The 27,900-nt window shown below is 50.1% G+C and overlaps 2 protein-coding genes across 8 annotated transcripts in view; one reads left to right on the top strand and one right to left on the bottom strand.

The window, feature by feature from the left end:
• Positions 1 to 9,603, top strand: part of PTK2B (protein tyrosine kinase 2 beta) — a 149,978-nt gene extending 140,375 nt beyond the window's left edge. For all 7 annotated transcript variants that reach the window (XM_027773729.1, XM_006153230.3, XM_006153229.3 and 4 more), the window contains 7 exons: positions 3,032 to 3,178; positions 3,467 to 3,502; positions 3,892 to 3,916; positions 5,317 to 5,363; positions 6,294 to 6,431; positions 6,600 to 6,680; positions 8,512 to 9,603. In XM_027773729.1, the coding sequence (XP_027629530.1) occupies positions 3,032 to 3,178; positions 3,467 to 3,502; positions 3,892 to 3,916; positions 5,317 to 5,363; positions 6,294 to 6,431; positions 6,600 to 6,680; positions 8,512 to 8,727 (690 nt within the window). In that variant the 3' untranslated portion in view covers positions 8,728 to 9,603. The remainder of the gene's footprint in view (positions 1 to 3,031; positions 3,179 to 3,466; positions 3,503 to 3,891; positions 3,917 to 5,316; positions 5,364 to 6,293; positions 6,432 to 6,599; positions 6,681 to 8,511) is intronic.
• A 1,760-nt stretch (positions 9,604 to 11,363) lies between these two features.
• On the bottom strand, positions 11,364 to 20,853 carry CHRNA2 (cholinergic receptor nicotinic alpha 2 subunit). The gene is made up of 6 exons (XM_027773710.1): positions 20,668 to 20,853; positions 19,472 to 19,623; positions 19,028 to 19,072; positions 17,723 to 17,832; positions 13,217 to 14,228; positions 11,364 to 12,034 (listed from the first exon to the last, which is right to left on the bottom strand). Exons 1-6 carry the CDS (start codon positions 20,738 to 20,740, stop codon positions 11,909 to 11,911), a joined length of 1,518 nt encoding a protein of 505 aa, XP_027629511.1. The 5' UTR covers positions 20,741 to 20,853; the 3' UTR covers positions 11,364 to 11,908.
• Between the last annotated feature and the right edge of the window lie 7,047 nt (positions 20,854 to 27,900).

Raw genomic sequence — 27,900 nt, 5'->3', positions numbered from 1 at the left:
GTATTTTACTAAACCAAGTTACAAAACAAACTAACATCCTTGATATTTTAGCTCTAACTCCATTCACATGCATGATATTTCAGGCTTGGGATATAAAACTAAAATTTGGGGGGAAGAAAAGATACATGTATGTTATAATAGATTTGGAGAATGTAGGCAAACACGTTGATTGACTTCTTTACCATTATTCTGAATTTAGTAAAACTTGTTAATGAGCATGACAACTTAGAATTCCAGGTATCAAGATCGGCTGTGAAATGAAATTGCCCCAACCTACCTCATGTTTCTCTTTTACATTAATTTAACCAATTCTATCTTTGTATTTGCTTAACAATAATAAAACTGCACATTTTAGCAAATACTATAATTTAGGCACAATTTAGTTCTTCCCCCCTCCTGCCCATGATTCTTTATTCATAATTAATTAAGTTTCAGTAAGTTTTACTTAAAAAAATGTATTCTTTTCAAAAGAAGCTCTTTTGCACATTTGAAGGGCAGCACTGCCTTTGTCTAAGCGCTGCTACTCTGTACAGATTTTGTTCAGTCTCATAAAGACATACTGTGCAGGAGGGAAAAAGACCTTTTTTTTTCTCAGGGGGTTAGATGTAATTGCCACCAGGAACTGCCTAAAAGAACATAATGTGCATTTCTTTAAGTAAACAAAAAAAAGTTAAAAATATAAACTCCATTTGTGTGTGGATCAGAAACATTGAGAAAATCTTTTCTAGGTAGAATGTTGAAAAGATATAATAGGCTCCCTGCAAAGTATTTGAGAGCATGCAACAAAAATTCAGAGATGATTTTCCCATAAAAACAATCCTTTCTACTGACTGGTTCTATGGCTTGACTCATCTCAGAATCTGTGGGTTGCCACCCCAGAGTCAAGATAGCAGCAATTTCTCTCTTAATGACTTCACAGTCAAGAGATTTAAAATAATAAAAGTCAATAAATAGTGCTGTTTGCAGGGCAGACTGCAAGGCGCTATCCTGGGTGCTGAATAGGGCAATAACTCAGTGCTGCCTTCAAAGTGCTTACAACCCAGCAAGCTTTCAGTTTCTTCTCTAGAGTGCAGACATTCGATATATAGTAAATGTGGAGATACAATGCCCGTCTTTCATAGCCTGGCTTGCTTTCCTTAGCATTAAATCTTCCATATTTGTTCGCTTTGCATCAAATGCCAGCGGAAGGAACAGGTCAGGTGAACAGTGCCTTGTAATGCAAACCAGAAAGTTGGGGGTACCTCGAAGTGGGACTTCAGAGAGGAAAACAACTCCTTTAATCTGTATTTATCAGCTGGTCCTCAAAGGATGGGAAGATTTGGACAGAAGAAAACTGGGGTGAGGCAGAGGCATCAGTAGGAGCCACTATAAGTGATGGGAAGCCACAGGGCAAGTGGGGTGGGAGGCTGGCTAGAGCAAACAGGGGTACACATGGAAGTGGAAATAAAGCTCACAGAATAGTGTGTAGCCAAATTATCAAAGGCATCCCAGTTTATGGAGGTCATTTTAAAATACCAGGAGTACCTTATTCGATTCTTTTTAGGAGTGTAATGTACCCAGCAATGTAATTATCCATTGCCCGATAAGAACCCTAAAACATATTTCAGCAGAACAAGCCCTAAAGAGATTCAATTCTTTAAACACTCTCATTTTCTCCTTGAGTTTTATTATGAAATTAGAAGACATCAGAATAAAACTTTCCAACATGGGTTGTTGAATATTTGGTAAGATCCAGCCTGGGGCATGTTAAATATTTGGGTGGTGGAATGGTCTCTTAGCGCTTATAAAACTGTATAGAATTTTCTTGACTCTGGTCATTCATTCCATCAGATCTAGTCTTCTTCAATCCATACATTTTGTTTTTTACACCTGGAAATTTCTAACTCTAACTTTGATACTTAGTTCCTTCATGTCACTATTTGTCAATAACCTGAGGCAGCTATACCACTGTGCTTGCAGAGGTCAACATGTGCATTAGTGCAGAGCTAAGGCTTGTTAAATGTACATGGAGATAGTGCTTTTAGCATTTTCTGCAAGTGACTTGTTTGTATGTGAACTGGCCACTTCAAAGGAAAGGAACTGAGGGACTCGGAAATCACAGGAGGTTGTTGCCCCTCACAAAGGGAATTTCTGGGTTTTATACAACGAAGAGGACGACAACAATACTTTTTCTTCATGCATACAGGAGGCCAGGGGGTTGTGTGTAGCAGGTGGTTTGGAAGGACTCAACAATAATTCCACAGAGCAACCCAGGGGAAGGCTGAGGGGAAGTATGAAAACATGCAATACCTTCTGTTTAGAAACTAGTAGCTAAAACTATGAATGGCACAAAGCCCCACAGGCAAGTTAAAACATGCTACAAAGCTAGGGAGAGGAAGTATTCACTTTATGTCTACAGAGCTAGTTATCTTTACACTTCGTTCATTTTCTCTCGTTGGTCATGCATTTCTACTATGCTTTTGGTAAATAGCCCAAACTATTTCCTAATAAAGAGTACATTTTAAGGGAAAGGCATGATCGAAGGGTTCATACCGTGGCTCCTTCTTTGAGGCTCTGCCCAGCCATGGGTGGTCACATGAGGCTAGAAGCTGCAACACTGCCTCACGAAGCTTCTAGACCTGCTGCCATGGTGCCTAAGTGAAGATTAAACACCAAAAGGGTACTGAAGGGCTGACTTTGTGCTTCTAAATCTACTCAATGACAATAACCATCACAAATGCTGACTAAGAAAATAATATCTGGGCAGTCACAGGAAAATAAAATGATACGGACAGGTTGTGTCATAGTTTGAATACCATGCATATTAAGCAATGTGTTTGGGGGGTTTGGGATCACATTGCAACACAGACTTGCACTTGAGGCTGATACCAGTAACAACTGCCTGCACCTATGTGTGTGAGTTTAAGGATGGAAAACGTCTGATAAGACCAAGGCTTGTGTCTCCCACGAGGCTCTTCAGAGGACCATGCCTCCTCTGAGTCTGAACTTGGAGCTCACTCGTGTCCTCGTTTTGTCTCTGCTGTCCTCTTAGGAGGAGGACTTCATCCGCCCCAGCAGTCGAGAAGAGGCCCAGCAGCTCTGGGAGGCTGAGAAGATCAAGATGCGTCAGATCCTGGACAAGCAGCAGAAGCAGATGGCGGAAGACTACCAGTGGCTGCGGCAGGAGGAGAAATCCTTGGTGAGCAAGCCTCAAGCCCCGGGAGGGGTTTCCATACCATGTGTCCCTTCCGGTCCGCTTTTTCCTTCCCCAGCTGTGCTCCTTCTCTCAGTCTTTGCTCAGCTATGGGTGGTCACATGGGACTGCACACCATGGGGCTGCCCTCCAAGCTTCCAAACCTGCCGCCGTGGTGCCGAGGGGAAGACAAGCACCACACTTTCCAGAGGGCTGGAGCACCTGCTCTCCATACGTTCTTGGCATTTTCAGATCAGAATGCTAAGTCCTTTGCCTTGATTTTCTCCTCTGCAGGACCCCATGGTGTACATGAATGACAAGTCACCGTTGGTAAGTCACCAAGGGAGAACTCTTCCTTTGAGTCTTGGTCTGGGAAGACCTCAGACACCACAGGTCCCCTACCCCAGCCCACTAAGCCTGCCGAGCCCTTTCAGCTGCTTCTTGTCTTGGAAATATCTCGTTGCCCTTCTCATGGATCTCCACACAGCTCTTTCCTTGAGCTCTCATGAAATCCTTAGCCTTAGCCCTGCTGTGGCCTGCCCAGGACCCCTCAGCCTCCTAGAAAGGTTTCTTTGGATCAGGAGCTACCAGAATAACTCTGTCCCACTCCTAGCAATTATAACCTCTGATGACACAGGTGAGGGAGGGGCAGTAAGGGGGAAGTGCTTTGTTCCCAGGGCTGCATGGATGATGGGTTCTCTTTCCTCCCTTCCTTCCAGACTCCAGAGAAGGAGGCTGGCTACAGTAAGTACTTTTGTATTTCCTTTTGGGGGCAACGTGTGGTGCCATTGTCCTGGCTTGGTAGTCAGTGCAGAGAGTGGTGACACACGTCCGCAATTTCAAAGAACATCTATGTGTGTGTCCAGAGAGGCAGGCTTGGAATTGAGAGCTCCCCTGTCCCCTCGGCTCTACCCGTCCCACCCCTCTCCCTGCCCAATGTCCTTTCTCACCCCACCCCCTCAGTTACACACGTACTCGGGCCTCCTCCCAGTCCCTCTCCCTCCTGCAGTTGTTTGGAGGAGTTTGGGATCCCCTCTTCCCATCTATTTCCCACTCAGTCTGTTGGAAGATCCTGTGGATGAAGATTAAGTTGCCCCCATCAACCTCTCCCAGTTCATATTCATCTTCTCTTGGCCAGAGGGATGGAAGGGAGGAAGTGGAAGGAGGCAGTTGAGCCTGCAGGGTCTCTCTGCAAGCCTTTACTGAAGGCAGGGAGGGAAAGGGAGGGAGGGAAGAGGCAGCTGACCATGATGGTATGATGATGACAAAGATGACAAAATGACAATGATGTCAGTACCAGAGAGCTTACTTGCAAGCCAGGTACAGGCCTAAGTCATGCCCATACGTTAACTCATTTAATCTCACAGCACTCTATAAGGCAGACGCAATTTATTATTGTCTCCAGTTTACAAAGGACAAAACTGAAGCAGGACGGTTAACTAACTTGTCCAAAGACAGGCAGCTAATAATTAGCAGAGCTCAGATTTGAACCCAGGTAGTCTGACCCCAGGGTTCCATCCGAGCTAGCCCTCATGTTTTACAGATGAAAATGAAGGCCCTGGGAGTGTCTGTGAGCTGCAGAGGGGAGAGTGGAGCCAGGCGTTCTACCTCCCACTCGGTGGCTTGTTCTCCAGCAGCTCTGCAGAACTTGCGCATCTTTGCTCCTCAAAGCGGGAGTGACCTGCATGATTCTGCAGCTGCTTCACTTCCTTGCTCCCCAAACACTCAAGGCAGATGGCAAGAAAATTGGCATCTCTACCCCATGAGGGCAAAGCCTCCTCAAATACCTGCTGCCTTCTTAGGGCGTCGTTTCTTCTCGCGGCTGGTCAAGGCCAGACTGTACTGCTCCTCAGGGCGGGGCTGGGGCTCATCAGGGAGGAAGCACAGGCCAGAGCTGGACACCCACTGCAGCACCCCCAGCTCTGCAGTGACTGCTTCTCCTGTCCATAAAATGGACCACTGTGCTTGTCTCTGACTGTGGGCACACTGGGAAGACCAGGTTATTTTCCCTGCCAGTTTCCTGGAATTTGGATTTAGCTCTCCCAGTGGTAGAAGATAGGGGGTTCACTGGGTTATCAGGAGGTATAATCAGGAGGGCCAGGCTGCTGAGAACCGTCTCCCACTCACTGTCCTTCCCCTTGCAGTGGAGTTCACGGGGCCCCCACAGAAGCCACCACGGCTGGGCGCACAGGTATGTGTTGGCTCCACCGAAGCTGGTGACGTAGTCGAGTCGGGGGTCCACAGACCACAGACCATGAAAACTTCAAAGTCCCTCAAAGTCCCTCAGATATAATCGGTCCAGTACCGTTACATAAATGAAGCCCAGAGGAAGGAAACGCCTTACCTAAGGCCATGCAGCTAATTCCAAGAAAAAAAAAAAAGCAATGGGAGGAGCCATCTCCTGTCTCCCATGCTCTCTCTTGGCCTGAATGAAAGCTCCTTGGTCCAGCCCTGGGGGCAAGAGATGTGGGCTTCCTTCGTCTCTAGAGCCTCGCCTTAACTCTCAGCATCCCTATTATCCTTAGAGTAGCCTGGAGTAGCCACTTTTTTTTTTTTTTTTTTGGTCTGAGACAGTGATTCTCAACCTTGGCTGTCTATTAGAATCTCTGTGGAACGTCAAAACCACCTGGACCCCATCCATGCCCAGCTGAAGACTCAGTTGGTCTGGTGTGAGACTGCCACTAGTATTTTATTAATTTATTTTTAGAGAGAGGGAGTATGCACTCACCAGAGAGATAGAGAGACAGAAAGTGAAAAATCGCTCCCTCCCCATGGGGGATGACCACACTGCATTCCCTTCTCCTCTTGGGATCTTGGGCATGCATGCACACACCTCCAGCATAAGTTTCAAGTTGCCAGGTCTGGGGCTTGAACCATGGTCAGCTACATGGGAGTCCAGCAATGTATCCATTAACACCATCTGCTGGTTCCACCACTAGTACCTTGTTAAGCTTCGCTGGCTGGAGAAGCACTGCCCTGGAAGAGGGCGAGAGAGATGCACCCCAGTCAGGACATTGCTATTCCTGAGAAGAGCCCTTTCAAGTTGGGCTGATGGCTAAAACTGTCCTGGTGGTACCTGCCCAGGAAAGAGTCCCCTGACTCACCTGCTTCTCCTCTTCAGTCCATCCAGCCCACGGCCAACCTGGACCGGACCGATGACCTGGTGTACCTCAACGTCATGGAGTTGGTGCAGGCTGTGCTGGAACTCAAGAACAAGCTCTGCCAGCTGCCCCCTGAGGACTACGTAGTGGTGGTGAAGGTGAGAGCCAAGACCTCCGTGTCAGCTAGCCCGGCGACCCTACTTAGAGCAACATTCTCGAAGGGAATTTAGTCCCAGGCGGCCTTGGAGGGCTAGCCCCACCCCGGGAGAGCTCTCCCCAAGGGCAACCTGGCTTTGTCAAAGGACGCCTCCCCATTCTCTCTCCAGAATGTGGGGCTGACTCTGCGGAAGCTCATTGGGAGTGTGGATGATCTCCTGCCCTCTTTGCCATCATCTTCAAGGACAGAGGTGAGTGTCCTTGTCCCACGCTGTGCTGTAAACTGTCACTTCTGCCCTGCAACTCCTTCTGTCCCACCAGAGTCACACAATGGGGCACCTGGGCAACCTCATTTCTGCCCACTGAGTCCCCAGCAGCGGATCTGAGCAGGTACACCAGAGGGCCGAGAGGGTACCCAGGGCCCAGCCAGCTGCTAGGACAAATGTCCTAGTCCAGGTCTCAGGTCATTGCAGTGAGCTCTTCCTGAGTGAAGGTGTGCCAAAGAGAATGTACCTTCTTTTTTTTCTCCTCCTCCTATTATCCATTATCTAGTCACCCTGTATACTAAGTTAAGGACAGTGTGTCATTGAAATAGCACTGGAGGTTTCTTTAGTTGATCATTTGATTGAATTGCTTTTATTTAAGTGGGAAACAAACAATCATGGGCAAGCAAAATGGGAGCCTCGGTGCTCTTTGTTATGATGAGGAGAGCAGGGGCCTCCGAAGATCTCCATGTCCGAGTCTCTGAGACCTGTGAACTTGATACCTTACATGGTAAGAAAAGACTGCAGATATGAGCAAGTTATGTGTCTTGAGGGTCAGCAAATGGCATGGAGGAGAAGGCGGCTAGATCCCACATGACTGACTTTGTGGTTCAAGACCCAGACCCTTGAGGAACACTCCAGGTGCGTGTGCATGCTAAAATTTTCGAGAGGAGAATTGAGGAGAAAGGATTGCAGTGTGGCCATCCTTCCAGCGAGTGATTTCTCATTTTCCTTCTCGCTCTGTCTCTGTCTCTGGCAAGTGCACACACACCTTGTAGAGAAATAATAATAATAATAAATAATAATAAATAATTTAAGTGTCTCGAGATGGGGCAATCATGCTAGATCACCAGAATGAGCCCATTGTAGTCACAGGCCTTAATGAGGGAGGCAGGGAGGCCTGTCAGAAGATGCAGCTATGAGGACAGAGGCTGGGGTGATGCCATTGTTCAAAGGGGCCCTGAACCCAGGAAGGTAGCCTCTCGAAGCAGGAAAAGAACAGATTCTCCCCAAGATCCTCCAGAAAGAACCAACCTCAGTGACACCTTGACGTTAGTCTGGTAGGACTCCAGATTTCTGAGATCCAGAACAATAAGAGAATGTACACGTGGTGTTTAAGGCACTACGTGGAACTCTGTTACCGAAGCTATAGGGAACCGACCCAGGGCCACAGGACATGTCACTTGTACAGCTGGAAAGCAGTTGTAGGCCCTCAGGGAACCCTTTGACCCCTTTGTCCCTCCCAGTGGTCAGGTGACCGCCGCATCCAGTCACTGTCCCCACTCTCTGCTACTATTGAGACAGGAGACTTCGGGCCATTCCTTGGCCTCCCTCTGGGGGGCAGCAACGACCCACAGAGGAGCTACAGTGGGAGCTCCTTTATCTTTGGCTTGTCCATTCATTCATTCATTCACCCATTCCACTCTATAAACGTCTCTTGAGCACCACCCTGTACTCAGCAGTGTCCAAGGCTCTGGTGATGCAATAGTAAACAAAACAGCCCCGATCTCTTGGTTTGAGAGTGAAAAGCCCCAGCCCATTTTTCGGCTGACGAGGAAGTGTTGTCATGAAGGGAGGGTCTTGTCTGGCTGGAGCAGGTGGGGCTGGCACAAAGCAGGCTGGGCTCTGGGTTGTCTGGGATGTCAGCACCTGTGTCCTCAGCTCCAGCCCACAGAGCCTTGGATCCCCCCAAGATTTGAACTAATCCATCCACAGGAAGGTTCCCCCTGCCTTGGCCAACACAAGAGGTAGATGCCTGCTCCAGGCATAGACCTTGCAGGCCCTCAGCTCCCAGCCTTTCTTATGTGTCCTTGTACAGATTGAAGGGACTCAGAAACTGCTCAACAAAGACCTGGCGGAGCTCATCAACAAGATGCGACTGGCCCAGCAGAACGCCGTGACCTCCCTGAGCGAGGAGTGCAAGCGGCAGATGCTCACGGCCTCCCACACCCTGGCTGTGGACGCCAAGAACCTGCTCGATGCCGTAGACCAGGCCAAGGTTCTGGCCAATCTAGCCCACCCACCTGCAGAGTGACGGAAGGGGGACCGCCTGCCTGCATCCTGCACCCCCATCTGTCGTGTACCCCACCCCTGCCTTGCCTTTGGTCATGTGGGTCTTCTCAGGGGGAGGCCGAGGGAGCCCTTCTTCCTTTGCCACTTTGCACGACCCCCTGCCCCACCCCCATCCCAGGCCGTGCTGCTCAGGCTGCAGCTGGACGAAGGGGACTCTAGGCTATGGACATAGGGTGGGGGTAACAAAGATGGCTTCAAGGGGCACCGCCACTACCCGGCCACTCCCTTCCACCCAGCCTGGGTGCTGGGGCCTCACTGGGGGTCACAGGGGTGCCCCTAGCAGCCAAGATGGCTTTATGCATGGACATGGCAGGCCCATCTGGAAACCAAGCTACTCCTTCTCCTTCCTCCTGGGCCCTTGGAGGTCCCCAATACAGAGGGGCTGGGAAGGGGCTTTGTTGTGGGAGTCAGGTGACTGTGAAATGAGGGATGGGCCCGGCTTTTTTGTACAGTGTATATTGGAATTTATTTAATGTGAGTTAGGTCTGGACTGACAGCCATGAGCCCTCCTGCGGGAGGACCTGGAGCACTGTCCGGGAAGAGTTCATGGGAGCCCTGGCACGGGACGCTGCGTTGTCAACAAACCAAGTGTCAGGGGCAGAGGCGGAGAGAGGGAGGCCAAAACAGGACTTAGGACACAGTCTGCTCTCTCCCGGCTCCCTCTTTTCTCATTCTTCTTTTTCTTGCCCTTCCTTTCTTTCTTTCCTCTTTTCTTACTCCTCCTTTTTGCTCCTTTTTCTCATCTGCTCCCTTCCTTTCTCATGTGTTTGTGTAAACACTCTTTTACCCCCTTTCTATTTGACTCGTGGTTGAATTAAAATTGTACCATTTGCTTTGTGTTTTGTTTCCTTGTTCTGGTGGTTTGATCTGCCCGCGGGAGGAAAACACTGACCTTGAACCACGGCCGTAAAAGAAACCGTGTCCGTGTTGGGTGCAGATAAAGGATGGAGCAGCCCTGGACCTCAGCCAAGGACAAGTGTGCAGTGACACCAGAGGTGGGGCCAGATGTGTGCCCTGGCCCCCACACTGTGGTCAGAGGGGCCCCTGACCCATGGGCAAGTCTCCATGAAGGACTCAGGGCGGTCCCCTCCTTGATTTTTTTTTGTGGTGCTCCTCTCCTGGCTGGTCTCAGAACAACTCAGGCTCTGGAAGGGCTTGGCGGGCACTGAGGATGCCCATAGGTGGCCGGTGAGGAGGGGGTTGCATAAGTGAACAGGCCTGGATTCAACTTCACTGAATCTCTTTACTCACATGCAAGATGGATACAAGAATAACATGAGGGAACAGCACACCAGGAGATCGAGTCTGGGGCCTGGCCTGGAGGCCGTGGGTGTGGGAGGGCTGCATTCACGGGGGTGGGGAGTGGGGGGGCAGGAGAGCAGACGGGCCACTGAGGGGAGGGGGAGGTCTTGGGAGAGAACAGCGGAGTGGGGACCTGGGCTGAGGTGCCGTAAGCAGGCCAATTTCTCCTGCGTCTGTCAGGGACAGGCAGTGGTGGTTTGGAAAGAGGGGACCCCAGAGACCAAAAGTGTACTGGAAGCCTGCCCTGCTTAGTCTCCTGCCCAGGACCCCCACGCCATCCATCCGTAGAGCCTGGTGTTCACCTGCTAGTTGCAGAGGTCTTACCCTCGGGGGGACTAGACAGTTCTGGGAAGGCCTGGTGCTGGCAGCAGCAGCTTGATCTGGGCTCTTGCATGCAACTGAGGTGTTCCATTTTAAGGTGTAGAAACAGACAGTCCAGAGCAGGCCAGACACACCACGAGCCTAAGAAGGATGAGGAAGGCAGACAGGGAAGAGGATGGTCCTGCAACCCTGGCACCGCAGCCTAGGGGTCCAGAGCAATCCAGCCGGGTTCCCTCAACCACTCAGAGCAGTTGTCTGGAGTGCTGACCACCACTTAACCCAGTGCTGTGCTGAGTGCTGGGGTTGGGAAAAAAATAAAAGGCCTAGGCTCTGCCCTTGAGGAGTTCATGGTCAAAGGAGTCCAAAGCAAAGATCTTAAACTCCTAAGTGAGGCCTGCTGGTGCAGCGGGCATCTGGTCAGACAAGTGTGTGTCTAAGTTCAAGAGCAGCTCAGGGTGTCTTTCTAGTTTACTGCTCGCTTAGGGACAGTGCCCTGCAGGCAGCGGCTCTCGACTCTGCCAGGTCTCTTGGGTCCCGTCAGTACTGCAAGAGGGAAGGCAGGGGCTGAAGTTGAGAAGCCTGGGGACTCGAAGGTTTCCTGCCTCCCCTTCCTCCCATTCTGGAAGAGGCTGTTTTGCTCCACTGCTCGGCCACAGCTCTGAGACCTGCAGACCAGCTGGGACCTTGTGTCTCAGCCTGGCTTCAAGAGAACTCACCTGGGAACCAGCAGTTAGCGTAATGGCTATGTCACTGGACTCCCACGTAGTCGACCGCGGTTCGCGTCCCGGACCCGGTGGCTTAAAACTCACACCAGGTGCGTGTGCTTGCGTGCCCAAGATCCCGAGAGGAGAATGGAGGAGAAGGAATTGTGGCATGACCATCCCCCCTGGGGGGTGATTTCTCGCTTTCTGTCTCTATGTCTCTCTCTGTCTGTCTGGCGAGCGCATGAGCCCTATAGCGAAAACCTCTCCCCCCGCAAAAAAAAAAAAAGAGAACTCACCTGCCTTGCAGCCTCCTCCTGCTGCCATCCATGCCAAGTGCTACCTCACCCTGCTGTTCTCCCTGACACATTGGGCCCAGAGCTCTTCCACCCCCAGGAGCCCTCTCCCTTCCCCAACACCACTTCTCTGAAGACTGCATTCTGTTCCTCTTCAACCTGGCCCCACCTGTTTGTCCTCCTGCTTGACCGTCTGTCACTTAGTGTCTCTATTGCTCCTCTCGGAGGATCTCATCCTGCCTCACTTGGTCACCCCCATATCCTAACTTTCTGCAGAGAAAAATCCCTTCATCTTTTCTAGCTCTTCCATATCCAAAACAGGGCTTTGTGCCCAGCAGATTCTCAGCACTCAGTAGAGTCACGTCAAGGTGAATCATTCCAGGAAGTCTGCAATGAATGGGCCAGTTTAGGGACTCTGCGAAGAGGCACCTGCAGGCAGTGTTGACCCCAGAGGATGCTTTAGTTAAAGATGGTCAAGAGACAGGCAGCAGGGCCACCTTAGAGCCAACACGCGGATGAGAAGTCAGATCATTCCAGCCAGGAATGGAGGAAGAAAGAGTCCAATGGTCCCCAGGAAGCAGACAATGACAAACAGCCAGAGGAATATCCTGTCGATGACCATGGCCACATACTTCCAATCTTCCTTCACCTGTGGTAGGAACGGGCTCACAGTGACAGGGACCATGTCTTGGGAAGGGGAAGTGTCCCTCCCACACACAGCCCTTCCAAGGATGGCCACTGGGGGTGGCAGCAACTGCTCCAACCACACTGAGACCTTGGGAGCTAAGGTTGACCCAAGTGGAAGGGAAGCCGGAAGAGAAAAACAGGGTCATCAAGCTCCAATAAATGGGCCTAATTCCCACCTTACTGTCCCTCCATAAGGCCAGGGTCTTTCCACAAGTTCCATGTAAAGGAGCCTAGTGGGACACTAGGAAGTGGTTGGACCACTTAGGACATGCACCCTCCCAGGACCCACAATGTTTTCAATGCAAAGCCCAGCAATTACTAAATAGCGAAGACTTTGCTGCCCCCAGGTCACCTCCCAACCTTGTAGGACACTGAGAGAGGAAGGTAGCTGAGGGCAGGTGTGAAGCAGGGGAGGTGGGGAGTAGGGCTGGGGTTTTACGGAACTCAGGCTCATAGTCCAGGCGAGGGAGTGTGGATTCCTAACTGCTCCTAGATTAGATAATGGTTAACTTTCACCCAGCGTAACCTCCTGGCCTTTCATCCATCCCTAGGTCAATACGAATTCTGTGATGGGGCAGTGACCCGCTCACCTACCAATATTAGACTCAGTGAGGGCCAGGGAAGGAGCCTACTTGGTACAATTAAGAGTCTTCAGGGTTTGGGGTTAAATTGAGGTTTGCAAAATGTCCTGAGCTTGTGAACAAGAAGGAGGAGACCATCCAGGACAAAGGAGGAAGGTGATGCAGTGGGCTCGTTCACTTGGTCTCTCCTGAGTATCCTCTCTGCCTCCCCTGCCCCACCCCATCACCCATAGGGTAATGGTGGCAATGACTGAGGCATCGTGGCATGAGGATGGCATGGTTCAGCACCTTAGATTCTCCCTCTCTGGTTTGCAGTCTCCCAGGTAGGCCTATCTGGGGCATTCTTGACCTCCAGGGCATGTACTTTGCCACTGCCAATAAATGTCCTAATAGCTGACAGTCATTCTCACCATCGATTCCAGACTCTTAAGGGCATGACTGAGGGAGACAGGCCCAAGGGAGGAGAGACTGCACCGGCCAAAATCAACACCCTGGAGTGAGACGGTTTCTTGCTATACTGGTGAAGTCACCCAAGGACAAGCCTCTTACCCAGCCCAACATACCGAAGAGTCAGCATCCTCAGACCGCAGGTGGTCAGCGATATAGTGCACACCTTCCAGTGCCTTCTGCATGCGAGGTGACAGCAGGATCTCACTGTCCTGTCCTGGAGCCTCAGACTTGGGAGCTGAGGCCACTTGGTGCAGATGGCCACGGCTGCAGTGGGCACTCCTGAGGGGAGCTGGCTGACCTGCACACATCCATCTGTCTTCCTCCACCGCCTCCTTCCTCTCCTCTGCATCCACACGGGTCTCCAGCCAGTGGTAAGAAGGGTCGAGCTTCAGCCCCGGGGAATCATGGAGCTCCAACGTGGGTGGGGGCCGCTTCATCAGAAGCCACCGAGGCACGCAGCCCAGAAGGGCCACCCGCACCCAGGGAGGCATGGTGTGGGTGCTGGGGGAGCGGTGGTGCACGTTGAGGACGAAGACGGTGATGACGATGGAGAGGGTGACGAAGATCATGGTGAAGAGCAGGTACTCACCGATGAGCGGGATGACCAGCGAGGTGGACGGGATGATCTCAGTGATGAGCAGCAGGAAGACGGTGAGCGAGAGCAGCACCGAGATGCACAGTGTGATCTTCTCGCCGCAGTCCGAGGGCAGGTAGAAGACCAGCACCGTGAGACAGGAGATGAGCAGGCAGGGGATGATGAGGTTGATGGTGTAGAAGAGCGGCAGCCGGCGAATGACGAAGGCGTAGGTGACATCAGGGTAGATCTCCGCGCAGCAGTCATACTTCTTGGTGTTGTAGGTGCCCGTGGCGTTGAGGATGGCCCACTCTCCGCTCTCCCAGTAATCCTTCAGGTCCACGGTCTGCTCCATCTGCTCCAGGTCGATCTTGGCCTTGTCGTAGGTCCAGGAGCCAAACTTCATCTTGCAGTTCTGCTGGTCGAAGGGGAAGAAGGTGACGTCGATGCTGCAAGAGCTCTTGTAGATGGCTGGGGGCACCCAGTGCACGGTGCCCGTGAAGAAGAGGTGAGCCTTGGTCATGTGGGTCACGGCAAACTCCCCATCTGCACTGTGGAGAGGACAGGAGCTGGGGGCCTGCACGCCCCACCTACCTAAGCCAGGCTACTGCAGGGAGCCACCAGCAGGGGGTCCTAGGAACAAAGCCACACCTGGCTGTGCTTTCGGAGTGTACCCAAGTGTGGGAGCTTCTCTCAGCTCACAGACCTTTATGACTACTTGAGTTGTCTTCTTAGACACCATCGTTTTAATTATCAAAGTGGGAATTCTGAAGAACCGAGGAAGGAGCCAAGAATTCCAAAAATAACCAATCTTAGTACTTTTTTTTTTTTAATTGCCAGAAGGCTCATGAGGCGAGAGGCGGAGAAACACACAAAGAGAAAGAGAAAGCACCCCTTCGGTGGGATATAGTCATGTTGCAATCCCTTCTTCAATTCTCCAATTCTGTCAGGTGTTAGGGCAGACTTACACCTGTGCCCAGCAGGTTTTCTTAAGCTACCAGGGCCAGGACTCAAAGAGTGGTTGCCATGTGGGATCCAGCTCCCTTAACCACTAGGCCATGGGGTCAGCCCACTATTAACATCTTGATGTTATATGTGTCATATATATTTGACTATTATATAGATGAGGGGTGTGTGTTTGTGTGTAGAAACAGTTTTACACATTTAAGATCATGAGGTATGTGAGGGGACTTCAGCATGTTTGTGGGAAAATGAAATTAAAGTATAAGTTCATTTTGGAACAAAAAATGTGTTATTCATGCACGATTTTTTTATTATAATATGTATTTTCCATAAACTTTGTGAAGACCTCTTCATATATAAATTATAATATGTATTTTCCATAAACTTTGTGAATATCTCTTCATATATAGTTGTTCTCTTTTACTCGTTTAATACTTTAGAGTGATTATTTCTGAGTTTATTTTTCCTCCCCGTTAGGTGGCTGGTCAGCCTTTTGGGTGGTATTTGTTTTAAACAGTTATTTACTTAATTTTATTTATTAATATTATCTTTAAATTTTGCTGTAGGGCATACACACTCAACAGAGAGAGTGATAGAGACTGAGGGAAAGTGAGAAAAGTTCCGGGACTTGAACCACAGTTGGTCACATGGGAGTCCAGCACCCTTAACCACCACACTGCCTGCTGGCCCCATCCACCTAGACTTTTTTGTTGATCACAGAGACATAAACCTTTGCTGATGAGCGTACTTCCTTGAATCCATCCATTTAGCATGCATTTTTTTAAGTTTATTTCTCCCCTGAGCAAGAGAGAGAGAGAAAAACAGCACCCCCAACAGGGTCCCAGTGTCACGACCCACCCCCAACAGGGTCCCAGTGTCACGACCCACCCCCAACAGGGTCCCAATGTCACGACCCACCCCCAACAGGGCCCAGTGTCACGACCCACCCCCAGCCTTGCAGCAGACCCAGATCGTGAGCACACGTGTGCCCTGTATACTCAGGTCTCCTGAGGTGAACCCGGAACCTTCCTATGTGGGTCTGCCTTGCAGGGCGTCATGGTTACCATTGTATCACCATCCAGCCACTTTAGGGTACCTTTTTAAACCTGCCTCATCAACAAGGGTCTCCACCAGAGATGTAGGGGAGGAGGAACGTGAGACACATCCCATGCCCTTAAGGAAACTTGGGGGGGGGCGGGAACCAGCAGTTAGCGTAATGGCTATGTCACTGGACTAGCCAACTGCGGTTCGAGTCCCGGACCCGGTGGCTTAAACTCACAGTGGTCGCTTGTGCATACATGCCCAAGATCCTGAGAGGAGACTGAGAAGGGATTGCGGCGTGGCTATCCTCCCTAGGGGGTGATTTCTCGCTTTCTGTCTCTGTCTCTTTCTGGTGAGCGCGTGAGCCCTATAGCAAAAGCCTCTCCAAAAAAAAAGAATTTAAAAAAAAGGAACCTTGGGGAAATGAGACACGGTGAATAAACGCAACACAGGGGAGGTATCTGGCAGCAACACTATGAGAGCAGTCAGAGCCCTCCTCTGGACCCCTATGGGGAGCGCCCCTTCAGGCTGGGGTGAGCAGGATATTGGGAAGGTCGTCAGTTGAACAAGACCTTGACTGATGGTAGGATTTGACCAACAGGTGGGTGGAGAGCGAACCAGCAGAAGGTCCTGAAGGAACGAGGAACAGGTGGCAACAGCATCACTCGCAGGTGTGCTGGGACTCGGGGGAGAGACCCAGGAGTTATGGGGGGAGGGGGGCAGTGAGAGATGAAGCTGGGGACATTGTGGGACTAGGCATCTAAGGACACACAAGGACTTTGGGGACACTGGAACAGTGGTGGCCAATCAGGCAGGGCTTCCTGGAAGCAGAGTCCCTTAACCCCCAGGTGGTGGCACAGTGGCTCCTTGCCCTACTCATTAATATATTATCCTTCTCCTCCAATTCCCAAAGTCCAAAAGAATACTCTGGAAGAGAGCTTTTCTTCCCATGGAGGAACTCCAAGGCAAGGTACAAGCAGGCTGCAAACAGAAACTTAGTAACAAACACACATCCCTGCAAAAGATACAAAAAAAAAAAAGGCATTTTGATCACTTCACACAGTCACCACTAGATGGCAACACGCTCTCAGTCACAGAGAGCTCACAGGGCAGGGGAGTCAGTCCCACAGCATCACATGCTGTGGTGTGAGACCCCCAGTTTACCCCTTTCTGAGTATGCAGCTCCCTGATAGCTTAGGAGAAAGGGCGTGGGCCGGTTTCAACAAAACCGCCCCTCAACACTGGGCAGGATAAGGAGTCACGGTCACTTTCCTCCGACCTATCCAAAGACAAAATCCAAAAGTGGATCTGTTTTTCTTCGTTTTATCTTTTAAAAAAACACATCTGGGGGCCAGTGGTGAGGAAGTTACTACATTGGATACCACATGACTGAGTGGTTTGAGTCCCAGACACAGTGGCTTGAAAAACATGCTGGGCACATGTGCGTGCGTGTCCAAAGTCCAGAGAGGAGAATGGAGAAGAGATCGTGGTGTAGCCATCTGCCCCACGGGATCTCTCTCTCTCTCTTTCTCTCTCTCTCTCTCTCCCTCTTTCTCTCTCTCTCCCTCTTTCTCTGGTGAGCATACATACCCTAAAGCAAAACAAAACAATAGAAACAAAAAACGTAGTGTATCTGGAGCCAGCCAGTGGCATGGTGGTTAATGCAGCTGGACCCCACATGGGTGACTGCACAGTTTGAGTCCCGGACCCAGTGGCTTTTAAAAACCTCCGGGGGGAAACCTGCTGGAGGGCCAGCAGGTGGCATAGTGGTTAAGGACTTGAACTCCCACATGGCCAACTATGGTTTGAGTACCAGACATGGCAACTTGAAAATCATGCTGGGCACATGTGTGTGCATGCCCATTCTTCAGAGGAGAATGAAGGACAAGGGATTCCAGTGAGGTGATACCCCCTAGGAACTGACTTCTCACTTTACTTCTCCCTGTCTCTCTCTCTCTCCCTGGCAAGCACATGTCCCCCTCCCATGTCCACTCTACCCACCTCTCCCAGGGGGCCTCCCCGGATCCCAGCAGCTCCCTACTTGTTGTAGAGGACAATGTCAGGGATCCAGATCATCTCCGAAGGGACCCGAAGGGATGTGATGTTGCCAAAATCAGCTGGATTCCAGCGCAGCTTGTAGTCACTCCACTCCTGTGTGCAGGGAGGAGGTCTTGTCACCAGGCTGCAGGGCAGGGGCCGCGGCAAAACTGGGCCACCCCACAACTGGGCCGAGATGTTGGCTCAGGAGTGACCAGAGCACACCACTAGCCACTGGACACAAACGGTTCGAGGAAAGACAGGATGGGGACCTAAGAATCAGGCGTCTCACCGAAGATACCCACCCTCCTGGCTTTGCCCTGACTTTGCTGGCCAAAGGCCAGGCTCACGGAGAGCTCAGCCATCCTGGTCCTGTCTCGCGTCTGCAGTAAAGGCACATAGAGTGCATCACACTTTATATTTCTTCACACTCTGAAGCTAGGTAGAGCTTCTGCAGACTGGGTCAGGCAATACAGACCAGGCGAGAGGTGTTTGCCCACTTCACAGAGGAAGGAATTGAAGACCAGAGAGCAAAAGAAGAGGTCAGAGGGGCCCACAAAAACTTCGTGAAGACTATGAGAAAAACTATGCATGGATTTCAAAATCTTTTGCATCAAAATAAACTCATACCTTCATTTCACTTCTCTGTGAACTTTCTGAATTCTCACATAGGCTATTGAAACGGGAATTAACAGGGACTTTCGAACTGTGTTCAAGAGCACATGAGGGTCCCCAGCAGAGATGGGATGCTCTGGACCCCACCCCTGCTTCTACCCATGCAGGTCCAGGGGAATCTGTATCCCCTACCCCCCAAACCTCCCCTTCCAAAATCAAGTTTTTATTCTCTCTGTAGTTTATCTGTCAAGTTTTCAGGCCCAACCAACAATCTGGGGGTCCCTACACCACTTGGGGTATGTTAATCTTCTTGGGCATGTGGAAGTAGATGGTATTATTCCCATTTCGCAGCTGAGGAAAGTGAGGCTCCCCGAGGTGACGCAGCCTGCCCTGTCACAGGCTGAGCAGAGGTGGTGCTGGTAGGCCTGACTCTCACACCCACTCTAGTGCCCCTTCCAGCCTCCCCACCCTGGGGAGAGCTGTGACAACCCAGGTGTAGGCCTCCCTCCTCTACCCACACTGCATGACCATGAGGCTTCCCAAGTGTCCTCCTCACTCTCTCAGTTTGTGCACCTGCAAAGACAAGCCCAGTGACTAGAATCTCTGGCCCCATGTTGGTCCAAGTCTCCAGGGAAGGCCTGGGGCTGGTAGATTCCTGCCGCCCTCCCACCTCGGTCAGGGGAGGAGCCCTCACCTGCTTCAGCCAGACGTTGGTGGTCATCATTTGGTTCTTCTCATCCTGGCCGGTAGCGGGGAGACCGGAAGAGCAATCAGTGATGGAACCAGGGAAACGGTGCAGTGGCCTAGGTTGCTTTGGGCCCCCACTCACCGGTAGAACCTCTGATATGACACCCTAAACCCAGCCCAGTCACCACCCGCTCCTACCACAGCGAAGTTTACTCAGACACTTCAGGACCACACAGACCAGTCAACCCGGGCTTGCAGACTTATGTTACGTGGAAGAACCAGAGTGTCTAGAAAACCCACTTCTGCCAGTCTGATAGCCCCAAAGACCAGCCCTGAGGATCCACGCTGTGACCAAGGGGAGGGGAGGGCTGAAGGGAGACGGGAGGGATCTGGGCAGAGGGAGGGCCCTGGAAAGGGGCAGGTGGTCTGGGGCCGATGCCAAGGGACGCACCACGTCGATGAGCTGCGCAATGGACAGCCCGAAGCGCACGATCACCACGTCCGAGGTGTTAGGCACTGGCCGGGCCCAGCGATTATAGCCCCCAAAGAGGTGTTTGAAGAGGCGGTCCTCTGCCTGGGTGTGGGAGCCTCGCAGGGACGATGCTGTGGGACAGAGAGAGGTGAGCGAGGTCTCTGGGCATCCCAAGAGGTGAGCACTTGGCTTCTCTCCTCCTCCCATCAAATCAGAGCTACCCACCCTCACCGGACCTCAGTTTGCCCATCCGTAAAATGGGAATGTGACTCCAGATCTCTCAAAACACCACAGAGGATGAATAGAGCCTTGTCGACCAGAGCTTTACACAGGACAGAGCACGCCACACCGTCAGAGCCCATGAGATGTCAGCTACTTTGTGACTAGTAGGTAAGGAAGAGTGGGAACGAGGGCTGCTCAGACGCAGAGGTGAGATTCCGCCCTGGGCTGAGGGGTCTCCAGGAGGAGTGCTAATGGGGAGACTCCTGGACTCTGCCGGTGGGTGGGGGGCAGCTACAGGGAGAAGGGCTTCACACAGGGCAGTGAGCCTGGCTGGCAGCGAGCAGCTCACAGGCCCCATGTCTTGCCACTGGCGTGAACGGCGGAGTCCTCTGCCACTCTGGGCATCTCCCTGATTGTCTCCCCTTAAACCACTGGCGTTTGCTGTTTCTTATCAGGTAGCCAAAGGGAGGCATTGTCTGAGGATGTCGCTCATGCTGATTTTTACTGCATTCTGCCAACAGCCTCACCACTTCAGGGACTGCCACCTGAGCAGGTGAAGAACCAACTCAGTTCTCTCCTTCCAAAATAAAAAAAAATAAAAATAAAATAAAAAAGGATGGGTCGGTACCATGTGGGGCGGAAAGCAGGACAGTGACAATGGCCACCGGGGTGAATACCGAGATGCTGGTCACAGCCTTGCATTTAGTCCTTAGGTAGCCCCCAGGAGGGCCACAGCACCATTCGCATTTTGCAGGTGAGGAGGTGTTCAAGGTGACCTGCTGATGTCAGAGCTGTGAGTGCCCCTCCACGTCCTCTCTGTGGATCCAGTTGATGACCTCTGCAGGCCTCTGCAGCTTTGAGGGTTGCAATGAGCCCGCCTGCCTGCCAGATATTCCCCATTTACTGCGTGAGCTCAGGTTGTGAACGGAAGTCTGGTAATGACACTCTCTTACCTGCTGGGGTCAGAAGGAGCCAGCAGAGGCCCAGCCTCATCAAGGGCAGCAGTGCAGGATGGGCAGGGCCCATGGCTTCAGAGGAGGGTCCCGGACCTCAGCAGGAGGGCAGGCCAGGCTCTGTGGGAGGTTGAACCTCAGAGCAGTTCCCCATAGGGCTGTTGCTAGCTGCGTGGTCCCCTTTTGCCAATGAACCTGAGAAAGCCCAGGAAAGGGATCTTAGGGCTGCACCTCCTTGACAGGGACACATCTTTGATCCTCACACCCCCATGAGGTATGAAAACTGAGCAAACAGCCTTCGAAGGCTTCTCAGGAGTTTAGGGCTCCTGAGTGCTTCCTGGTTTAACTGAGAAACCACCTCTTTCTCCTTCTCGGGAGCCAGCCAGCTAGCTACTCTGCCCTAAGCCAAACCCTGCCCTCCTGAACAGAGGAGGACACAGGATGGAACCGAAGTCTGCCACTGTGGCCTCAGCATCTTATCTGTAAAATGGGGATAATCACACTGCAAAGGTGGTCAGCCAAAAATATGAGTACTGGTCACAAGAGCCAGAAGGTGGAACCAGCCCGAGGGTCCATCAGCTGGGGAATGAATGACAGAAGGTGATCTATCCACACAGTGGACTGTGACTTAGCCTTGAAAAGAAACACATTACTGTTACACACGACCACATGGATGAACCTGGAAGTCACGCACAGTGAAAGAAGCCAGTGACAAAAAGCCACACCGCGTATGAGTCATTTATACAGACTGTCCACAACAGGTACATCTACGGAGACAGGAAGCAGATTAGTGGCTGGCAGGGAGAAGGCAGGAGGAATGGGGAAGTAGCTGCTTAGGGGACACTGAGTTCCCCGTTGGAGTGATGAAAATGTTCTGGAACTAGATACTGATGACGCCTGCGCCACTCTGTGGGAACTGAACATGACTCAGCACCATACTACAAAACACAGCTCTGTGACTACTAAAATGCAACCAAGTGTACCCCTTCGACGGGTGAACTTTAGGGTATGTGAACGATATCTCTTAAAAAAAAAATGCTATTTAAAAAAATTAACACTTTCAGGTGACTAAGAAGCAACCAGCTCTCTTTAGCTATCAGGAAAACAATATATGCAGGGCATGGAAAGCGAAGCTGAAAGGGTTCTAGCGACGAAAAGGACCCTGACGTCGAAGACAGCGTGAACTGCTCAGATGTCTCCTAACAGGGAAAGCACTGTTTTCATGACAATGTATTCTTTTCTATTGCGTGCACTTTAAAACAAGTCACTAGACTAATAAAATTAAATATTGTCCTAGTAAGTGTACATACTCAGGTTAGCTTTGTGTTTGTGTGTTAACCGTCCTTCTTACCGGGAGAATGCAGTGTTCTCGGTTCTGGCTCACATTGTGGTATGGCCTAGGGGGATTACAGTGACCCTCGGTATATCTCCCTTGGGGACGGTGAGAACGTTCTGGAACTAGACAGAGGTGATGACAGAACGTGGGACAGGCAGCCGCCCTCTAATGCAAGTATGTGCTTGGGCGCCGCAGCCTGACCTGGCCCAAAAGGGGGCTCAAAAGCGGCGAATCACGTAGCTTTTATTTATTTATTTTTTTAACTCTGCCTTTGGGCATGTGCACTCATCAAAGAGAAGCAGAATGAGAAAGGGAAAGTGAGAAATTACCCCCCACCAGAGGAATGGCTCCCCCACAATCCCTTCTTCTTTATTCTCCTCTCATGATTTTGGATACACACACACCACCCCTCTTTTGTTTTTCAAGCTACTGGGACCAGGACTTGAACCATGTAGTCAGCCATATGGGATTCAGGTGCCTTTACCTCCATGCCACCAGCTGGCCTGTTGCACAGACAGCATTTTGAATGTACTAAATGCCACCAGTGATAAATCCTATGTTATTGGATTTTACACTTAAAAAAAATAGAATATGAGTAAATGTGTTTTAAGAATGTAAACCACTGGGCTAGCCAGATGGCATGGAAGGGGGTCCCACGTGGCCCACTCTGCGGTTTGCATCCTGAACCCAGTGACTTGAAAGACACATGGGCACCTGTGTATGCCCAAAATCCTAATAGGGGAATGGAGAAGAGATTGTGGCATGCCCTTCCCCCCCGGGGGGAGATTAATCGTTTTCTCTCTCTCTCTAGCTCGCTGGCAAGTACATGCACTCTATAGCAAAAAAAACCAGTCTAATGAAAAATCCCAAGAGAACGAAGGAGAAGGGACTGCGATATGGCCATACCCTCTAGAAGGTGATTTTTCTCTCTCTCTCAATATATACAATATATATATATTCACAGAAGCAAATCACAGCAGCATGCCTGGGGCCTCGAGCCTTTGCAGGTGCAGGGGCCTGTCTCCTGGGGTTTCTCCCAAGCAGAATCACCACAAAGCAAACAGCACAGCTCAATTACGTCTGGAAAAGCTGTCATTGCCATCCCGCTGCTTTCTCATTTAATCTTCTTTCTCCCTTTGTACATATAGATCCTCTGTGTTATCTCCGGGTGACCAGAGGTGATTATTCCTTTTTTTTTTTTACACTTTTCTGCATACCCCGAATGTCCTACTCTAGGTGTCTTCGTTCTTTAATATCATCTCTGAGTTCGTCTCAGAGGAAGTGGGGGGGCTCACTCAAATTCCCTGTGGATTTAAGACGCTACTACCCATCGGAACGGAGTGCAGTTGTCAAAGTCAGCGGCGTAAAGGGTGAAAGCAACCAAGTTGCCGGATGAAAAAATACACAAACTGTGGTTAAAAGCATGTACAAAGGGATGTTATTCAGCCTTAGGAAGGAAGGAAATTCCCACACATGCGACCACATGGATGAACCTTGGGAACATCATGTTGGATGCAATAAGTCAATCACAGAAGGACAAATTCTGCATGATCCCCCTTATGCGAGGTACGTAGAGTACCCAGATTCATAGAGACAGAAGGAAAATGGTGGTTTCCAGGGGCTGGGGGGACTGGGGATCCAGTGTTTAAATGGGTGCAAGTTTCAGTTTAGGAAGATGAAAATATCTTGGGGATGGCTGCTGAGACAGGGGCACTGCAGGGAGAATGCCCTGGTTCAGCACCACTGACCTGTGCACTAAATGGTTAACATGGTACATTATATTACAAATATTTTGCCCCAGGACCAGCAGATAGTGTAATGGTTACATCACAATATTCCCATGTAGCTGAGCACAGTTCAAGTCCTGGACCCGGTGGCTTGAAACTCAAGCTGGGGGCGGCATGTCGCAATCCCTTCTCTTCCATTTCTCCATCCTGTTGGGATTTAGGGCCCATACGAACATATGGCTGGCAAGTTTTTAAGCCACCAGATCCAGGACTCAAATCAGCCACCAGGTCCAGGGTCAAACATGACGGAATCCAGCATGGCCACCCCTCTTGAGGCGGTGAATTCTCGCCTTTTTGTCTCTCTGTCTCTCTCTGTCTCTCTGGTAAGTGCACGTGCCCTATAGCAAAAATCTCTCAAAAAAAAATATTTTGCCCCAATAAAACAAAGAGTGGGAGAGGGGGAGAGAAAAAGTCAGCTGTGTTCATGTGGAGTCATATTAGGGCTGAGGCAAACATGAGACCAGAAAGTGGGGTCCGGGTATCTGAACCCCTCCTGTTAGGGCAAAGGTTGACTGACAGAAAATCCCTATCTGAGCTCAGCCCTCCTGTTAGGGCAAAGGTTGACTGACAGAGAAAAGCAGAAAATCCCGTTCTGAGCTCACTCCTGGAGGGTGAAGATGTGGCTTAGCCACTGTTTCTCTCCAGCCCCAGGCATCGCCCCAGCTCACTCTGTGAGTTCTAGGAATGAGGAGCCTCCTAAAGTCATTCCGGAGAGAAAGCGGGCTCTGAGAGCATCTACGGAGGACAACCAAGGCTTGCCACCTACTCTAGGAACTAAGACTTTGTCAGACATTTGCTCCCACAGTCGGATGGTTTGCTCCTTAGTCATTACCTTCCCTCACCTCATCCTTGATCCAGGCCAGTGTGCCAGGCATTCAGGACAGAGGACTGAGCACAGGTGGTCCTGAATGGGACAGAGTGGGGAAGAACCAAAGAAATGAAGCTCTAGTCTCACCCGTTTATTCCTCCCTGTTGTGAGGCAAGACTTCATTCACCTAGTTCTACTAGTTTCAAGAGTCATCCAGAAATGTCTCAAGTTCCTTTCCCCGCTCTTTATAACTCCCCAGAATGGGAAGTTCTTCCCTGAGTCTGATTCTGTGTAAGCATCAGAGAGATGTTTAAGTTGACTTGAGCTGAAAGAACCTGTCTTGCTAGCCGACACTAAATTTCATTAACACCCAGGAGTAGCTGCTGAGCAGTTGCAGTTTTCATCTGTGCTCTTGGACCCATTCAAACATCTGGCGATCACAGAGCTACCTTTCTGGTTCCTTTGCTCGCATTCATCCTCTCTACCCCAAGTACCTCAAGTGTTTCATGCCCTCCTAATACACCTGTGGATGCCCGTGACTTAAATATCACCTCGCCTGCCCTATCACCACCACCTGAAAGTTTTGTCTGCTTGTTAGAATGAAGAGAAGCTATAAAATTTAATCTGTTTATGTCTCCATTTCCGAGGCATGAAGACACACGGCTCTTGGTTTTTGTTAGATGTCAGAAAATGGGGCTAAGTGCAAGGAAGAGGATTGCAAGATTTCCTTAGATGTGAACTCCTAGAAAGTCTTCTAAGGACAACTCACATTGGGGTCATTTTCAGGTTTATAAGGCACTTTTGCACCCCTGCCCTCATTTGGGTTTCATGTCACCTCTAGGTGGAGGTGGGGAAGAGATATTATAATCTCTTTTTTTTTTTTAAAGAATTTTTTGAACTTTATTTTTATTTATTTATGTATGTATTTATTTTAATTTGACCAGAGAGGGACAGAGAGAGAGAGAAAGAGGGAAAGTGAGAAAGCAAGCTTCCAGGTCCAGGACTTGAACCGCCATCAGCCATGTGGGAGTCCAGAGCTCTTAACCACCATGCCACCTGCCAGCCCCTGTAATCCCTGACATAAATTTTTTAAAAAATAGGTACTAAGAGAAGTTGACTGACTGGCCCCAGGTCACATAGTGACAGAGGGGTAAAGCTAGGTCAAGTTCAGGTCTTTGACTTCTAAAGTACAATGTGGCAAAGTGCTGCCCAGTGGCACTGCCTTGGAGGGCGATTTCGTATGGACGTCTCCGCTATTATGTGCCTGCGTGCTATCATTCTGGCACTGTGACTGTCATTACTAAAGCCTCTATCAACCCCGAGGTGTGTGGAAGACGGTTGATGAGAAAGCATGGATGTCTTACCTCAAAGCCAGGCTCACATGGACCCAAAGTTCCAGAAGTATTTTATTTTGGGGAGAGGTTTTTGCTATAGGATGCGTGCACTCGCCAGAAAGACAGAGACAGACAGAGAGACAGAAAGCGAGAAATCACCCCCCAGGGGGAATGGCCACACTGCAATCCCTTCTCCTCCATTCTCCTCTCGGGATCTTGGGCATGCACGCACACACACCTGGCGTGAGTTTAAGCCACCAGGTCTGGGACTCGAACCATAGTCAACTATATGGGAGTCCAGCGACATAGTCATTACACCAACTGCTGGTCCCCAGAAGTTTTCTTTATGAGCAGATCACTTATTCTTCCTTCCAGCCAATATCACAGCCGCAGATTTCATGGAGATGATCTGTTTCACCTTTTTGCGAGTGTATTACATAAGAAAAGTTAGTGAGAACAGGAATTCAGGGAGACCAACGTTGTACCATTTACAGATCCAGCTAGAGACGTCCCAGGCCCTCTAGAAGAATGTGCCAATGAGATGCAGTGACACTAGAAGACCTCCTCTGCAAGACGCTGAAATTTGCCTCCCTCATAACTAGCCACTATGATAATTTCATTAATTTGTCACTGGAAACCAAAGGAGAAGTTGTTCCAGAAAATTGGCAGTAATTAGAGTAACAGTCTACCTCTTGTTAGAAAGGTACTAAAAAGGAGAAGAGCTGTGGTCTCTGGTCCTCAGAATGGTTGGATTGGCAGATTTGAGGGAGGGGGTGGCAATGGGTGAGTCCCTTATGTAAAGTGGATCTGGGTAAATGGAATGAACAGAGAAGACTATTTTAAAAATGCATATGTTGGGGTCAGCAGGTGGCATGGTAGTTAAGGCGCTGGACACTCCCAATGGCCAACCATGGTTTGAATCCTGGATCTTGTGGCTTGCTTTCTCCCTCCCTCCCTCCCATGTGTGTATGCACATGCGCATGCCTGGTCAAACTAAAATTAATGAATGAATAAATAAAATTAAATAAATAATTCTAAAAAAAAAATAAAGTACATGTTAAATTCTCAGACACTGTATCCGTGTCGGACGTGTATTGCTGCTTATGTAGTTGGGTATCCAGATCACCCCCCGCCCCCGCCTACCCCTGAACTCACTCAGCCTCTCTCACTCACCTAAATCCTGATTCCTTGGAAATCAAGGTCATTTGGGCTCACTTCCCTTCTACCTTCCTACTGCAGCTGGGTTCCAGCTTCTCATCCAGTGAGCCACATTCTTTTCATAAGCATCACCTTCTCCCAGAAATCTGCTTAGGTCCCACCCAGCTCCTCTCTGCCATCAGAAGTCCCATGGGGGGGAGGGGTGTCCCAGCTCTTGCACAATTGTCAACATCATTCCTAAAAAGAAGCCCCCTGGTTAGAAGCACCCAAAATCATGCTATATGCATGATACCCTTAGCCTTCAGGGTATCTTTTTGTACCTGTGGTCACAGAAGAAGGTAAGCCATCCAAAGGACACAGAGAACCCGCTTAGAGAGGAAATATTGTTTCTTCTTCCATATCATTTCACTATAGGTGCTTAGAGGTTAGAGAACACATTGCTAGCTTTTCTAGCTACTTTTCTCAGTAACTTAATCTATCACAGAATCTTAACATCTTGAGGCTGGGTGGATTCTTAGAGGTCATTGGGACCACCACACCAGCTGAAGAAGGAATCCTCTCCACAAATTCCAGCCCCAGAACAACTAGGTAGTGAACAGACTACCTTCAAAATTGGTAAATACCATCTGTGTTCGTTAGTCCTCAGTGCATATGGAACATTTACTGAATGAATAAATAAACACGCAGAAGAAGTCCAGTAGCAATAAAGGCAGAAGACCAGATTCAGGATAATAAAGCCCTTAGTCGTGAGAGGAGTTATCCACACCAGCCTGGAGGGGCTGTCTTTGGGCTCTCAACAGCCTCAGCAGG

Source organism: Tupaia chinensis, unplaced genomic scaffold (assembly GCF_000334495.1).
Source record: "Tupaia chinensis unplaced genomic scaffold, TupChi_1.0 Scaffold000366_1, whole genome shotgun sequence".
Lineage (NCBI taxonomy): Eukaryota > Metazoa > Chordata > Mammalia > Scandentia > Tupaiidae > Tupaia > Tupaia belangeri.
The sequence above is the reverse complement of the archived record's forward strand: the minus strand, read 5'-3'. Positions and strand labels throughout refer to the sequence as shown.